Source organism: Schistosoma mansoni (assembly GCF_000237925.1).
Source record: "Schistosoma mansoni, WGS project CABG00000000 data, supercontig 0243, strain Puerto Rico, whole genome shotgun sequence".
Lineage (NCBI taxonomy): Eukaryota > Metazoa > Platyhelminthes > Trematoda > Strigeidida > Schistosomatidae > Schistosoma > Schistosoma mansoni.
The window spans coordinates 1-5209 of record NW_017386107.1 but is presented as its reverse complement, the minus strand read 5'-3'; the positions used below and the strand labels follow the sequence as shown (position 1 = coordinate 5209).

At 36.6% G+C, this 5209-nt stretch overlaps 1 protein-coding gene across 1 annotated transcript in view; it reads left to right on the top strand.

Annotated features, from left to right (window-relative positions):
- Smp_152550 (phosphatidylinositol-binding clathrin assembly protein, putative) overlaps positions 1-4833 on the top strand; it is a gene marked incomplete at its 3' end in the record, with an annotated part of 48346 nt that extends 43513 nt beyond the window's left edge. Inside the window, exons 13-14 of the mRNA XM_018790976.1 lie at positions 1324-1655; positions 4741-4833. Coding sequence (XP_018647361.1) covers positions 1324-1655; positions 4741-4833 — 425 coding nt within the window. The remainder of the gene's footprint in view (positions 1-1323; positions 1656-4740) is intronic.
- Between the last annotated feature and the right edge of the window lie 376 nt (positions 4834-5209).

The following is a 5209-nucleotide window of genomic DNA, read 5'->3' as shown; positions in this document are numbered from 1 at the left end:
GCCAGATACTGGCCTCCTGTGGGAACCGAGAAGTTTAAAGCTGACTGATCACTTAGTAGATCTTTGGTAGTGTTTAGATTATTTTAACGAACACATAAATTGTGATACATCAGGTTGAATGGCCGAAAATGTATTATAGTAATTGGATTCGCTCTAAGTCACGAATTGATTAAAGTCTAATATGTAAACTATTGGATGGTAGCTCAGTGGTCTGAAAATCATTATCTTCCCATAAGGCCTGAAGATCCTGTGTTCGATCGTTATTGAGATTGGAGATGCATACTACTGAAGATTAGTCCCATATTAGGACAAAACAGCTATCCAACCCTTCCTAGCTTTCAATAGTTGTCTAACCAAGGTTAGTCCATGGTATACAACTATGAAAATTGGTCCTATTATGGGACTCCTCAGCAGTGCGCATCCACGATCCCGCACTCGCGAGATTCCAACCCAGGACCTACCAGTCTCGCGCCGGAAACTATGAAAATACTGAAATTTCAACAAAAACCCCTTCTGATCTAGAATTAGATATCTTGCCATCGCTTTTGTTATTCATAAAATATTTATATCGTTGATTAGTTGTTGCTAAATGCTGATTAATCAATATATATATATATATATATATATATATATATATATATATATACACGCCACACAAATCTCATTTGATTTGTGTGAGGGCTATGATACTGACCGGGTGCCCAAACTGAAGCAGCTGGTTTTATTAGGGGGGCCGCACCCGGAGCCTTTGACCTATATATCTGATCCACAAGGCAGTGGAGCATCGTAAAGAGATGCAGTCCCATGGTAGCCGGTGAACAACGATTGATTCATACGCCATTTGTTTCCTCAAGATACTGGAGCCTATGTACACCATTGGTTTGGAATCACGGTTTTCCAATTCCCTTTGGTGGACCCTCCGTATCCACGAACTCGGTTAAAGCGCTGGACATTCGCTTTTCGTCCTCTTTGATCATTCTCCCTATTTTAGTTACATTCGTTAAATTATGCCTCTTAGCGTTGATCTAAACAATGAAATTTTAACTCACTGGTTTCATACATGACTATAAGATTTTTGAATGGTGTTTTTTTTGTGTGTGCACTGTTGAAAATATTCTTGACTTTTTAGTTTAAGCATCTAATTTGTCATACTTTTGATTCACTCTACATTATTATTTTGATCACCTCAATCAATCGTGCATAGTGTACACTCGATTTCATACCCTCAGCATTACGTTGTCATCATTGCACCCGATTTTACTGCCTCCGTCTGCCTACATAAATAAACATCTTATATTTGTTTTGTTTTGTTTTTTTGTACAGCAAATACTGTTCCGTCAAAATCATTAATTTCATTAGACGATAAAATTGCTCAAATAGCTGGAAATTTGTCTATTTGTGATAGTTATTCATCTACACAAGCTGGTCGTATTTATCGTGCTCCTGATGGAAGTTTATCTGCAATCAATTGGTCTGGAACTATGCCATGTGTTCAAGTTTCAACGGTATCTAATCAACAAATGTCAAGAGTTTCAAATATTCATCAATCACCTTCTTTGAATCAAATAATAGGTCAAGTTAGTATTAATCATCAACCAACTGCTTCGATTCCATTCAATTCAACTAATCCATGGGCTGCGTCAGCTCAGTCTACTGTAGGTCCATTCTAAAGTCGATGCGCTTTTAGTTTTAAATAAATTCGATATTTGTGTAACTCGATTAAGTAGCTGGGTATTTTTATGTGGTAATTAAGTTTGTCTAGCATTTGAATCCAAGCATTATCAGTGAATAATAGTTTCTGGGCTTTTTTTATTATCTACCTGTTGTCACCTCACGTAACTCGTATGTTTAATGTGATTTTTAGTCATTTCCTGGTTTATTTTCTTCAAGATGTCAACTCCTATCTTGTTAGTAGTTAAAAGGTAATAAATTACTTGGTAGCGGTATTTCTTCTTGACCACCGTCAACTATCTTCAATCTCTCTTTTTTGATACTGTCGGTGTTCCAGTCAGAAGCAAGTGAAGCCTACTTGGGAAACCTTGTGATCCTTCTGGAACAGACTCCGTTTTTCGAGGGGACCGCGGCTCACCGATCTTTACATCCATAACGATATCACACCGAAGAACATGTAAAGAAGTTCGCGATTTTAATTACCCTGGATAGGTATAGTCTACATGTACACTAGGGAAAACGGATTTTCATGCGAGTGTCAATTGGTACATGTAGATATTCATAACCTGTGAGTAAATATACGTAACGCGCACACTGACAACACACAGATTTTACTCCATGCATCCCATAGCATACATATAGTTGTATTCACCCTTCTCGGAAGGAAGATGTTCACCGTTCCCTTTGGGACGTATTTGCTACAACAGGATTTCTCTTACACATTGCATGCATATCATTCAGTCCATATCTACCACCCCTGTACTTCCTGACACACAACTAAGCATAAGCACTCACTCAATTGAGGTTGTTGGTCGCCTCACCTTAGTATTTGGTACTACCTCTTTCTATTGTCTTCGACCTGATGAGTAGGCCTCTGATTTTGTTAGACATTTTTCAGCTAACGTTTTCTTTGTACATCACCATACGCATACTTCTTGCATATAAATGCATACAAACATACATGAACTACATAGGACTGAGGACTTCTGAAATCTTATAGATAAGCATACATATTAGGTAGCTCGGTACGGTTAATTGGTCCTGGAGTTGGAACCCGAGTTAATGAAGGATACAACAAAGTGAGTGATAAGTCTGATTTCCGTCGACCGCATAAGTTGACTATCACGGTTGCTCCCACTATTCAGAAGAGCCACGAGGTGGTCTTATGTCAGATTTTGCATCATTCTCTATCATTAAACGACTAACTGAATCTTCATAATAAAGGCCCCGATTCAGTTATTTAGCTATTGCTAAATAGCTATAAAACAGCATTATCAATCAGTGGTTATCATAATGTGTTTAATGCTCCCTAGTGCCATGGTACGGCTGAGGGTTAAGAGATTCCCCCTTCCTTTCAAAATGTTTTCACATAGCTACGGGTACATAAACATTGTCAGGGATTTCCTACTTACTGCCTTCTCGTTGCGGTGGTATTGTGTACGAAAGTGAGAGGGCAGGAAGCAAACGTCCTGAGGGAGTTAAAAAAAACCCGGACTCCAAACTAATGATGTACGTGAGCTCCAGGGTCCTAAGGGAACAAATGACGTATGAACCTAATGTTAGTTACCGGTTACCATAGGACAGCATCTCCTAACGTTTGCTCCACTCTATTTCTGAAACATCAAAATTATTGAATATCATATTCAGTGTTTTATTATATTTCCTTGAAATACTTTGTACCAAAACTGATGAACGAAACGTTAGATCTACTCAAAACTCACTTGCTGAGTATTAAAAATATAATTTCCTCCCTAATTTCTTACATTACCTCAAACCTCCACTATTATGAAACTATTCGTTTTCAAATATGAACGAAAGTCATTGTAAATATAGAATACACTATTTACTTATATTTTGTGAAGCATTTTAATTTGAAATCAAATTAGGCATCAAATCTTTAGAATAACAAACTTGAAATAACATCCCCATGTTCTATTGTTTCATAAATGAATCAGTTGCTTTTCTAAGGTTCATTGTTAAAAATCAGATTCGCATCAAGCCTCTGCCAGGGAAGTCCTACTCATTGCTTTCTCGATGCAGAATTGTTGTTTACGAAATTGAGAGGACGAAAAGTGAATGTCCAGCACTTTAAACGGGTTAGTGGACACGGAAAGTCCACCTAAGGGAGTTGGAAAACCCTCATTCCAAACCAATGGTGTACATGGGTTGGCTCCAGTATCCTGAGGGAACAAATGGCGTATGAATCAATCGTTGGTCACCGGCTACTATGGGACTGCATCTCCTCACGATGCTTCACTGTCTTTTGGATCAGATCTTTAGGTCAAAAGTTCGGGGTATGGCCCCCCAATAAAATCACCTGTTTCGGTTTGGGCACCTGGGTAGTATCATAGCCCTCACACAAATCAAATGAGATATATGTGGCGCATCAGTATCTTGTGCTCCTTAGTACCAACATTTATGTGTTCAAATAAATAATAATCATCATCACGATAATATATAAACACAGTATTTAAAGCAATTAGTCCCTTTGATCAATTTCGATAGTGTAATATAAGAAGACGAAGATTATCCGAACTATGTAACGATATATCAGTGTAATACATTTCAAACAATCTGATCACACATAATATACTTGTTAAGAACATTTATATATGAAAGATAAAAGGTCAACTAGACTGGAAATGGGCGGGGGTAAGAGTAGACAAAGATAATAATAATAAACCACTGAGCCGGCATCCAACGGTGTTAATGTCTAACTTCAACCAATCCACAAAGTTTGAGCAACCGTTCAGTAATTGTCTTCAGTAAGTTGATATTTCCCAACAGACTTTGTTGAACTCCACTGGTCACTACTGCTTCTCTTTAGAACTCCAGGACCATGTATCTTGAAAGTCAGTCACTAATGAGCATATGATATTTGACACCTAACCACTCTGGAACAAACCTTTTTTTGAATACATAAAGGGGGACATTAACCCCACACACACACAAAGAGGGGGTTTGAATTTTTGTATGATCAAGGCTTTAATAAACCTTAGCTATACACAGTATTATTATTATATAATCCATAGTTTTCAATTTTTTTTCATTTCGTTTATATTTCTATAGATTCCATATCAAACTCAATCATTTCTAAATCATTCTATTCCATTAAATGGGATAATTAATCGTTCAACTAATAATAATCCATTTCTTTCATAATTTGTTGTTGTTGTTGTTTGTTACCATCCATCTATCTTTTTAGGTTATTCTCTTGTTTCTTCTCTCTCTCTCTCTCTCTTTGTGTTGGTCTTTCTTATTATATATATAGATTACCACATATACATTTATATGTTTGTCTATCCATCTTGGACAAATGAAATATAAAGACATATCCTTCAGTGATTTTTTTTATTGATTGATTGATTAATTGATCGATCGATCGATGAATTGATCAATTGATTGTTTTTCTGCCTTTCTTTAATCTATGTGTATCGTGTGTATGTGTGTGTTTGTATGTCCATCAATTAACGAACTAATACACCCTCACCTTTCTTTCTAATAACTTTATATATATATATATATATATATATATATA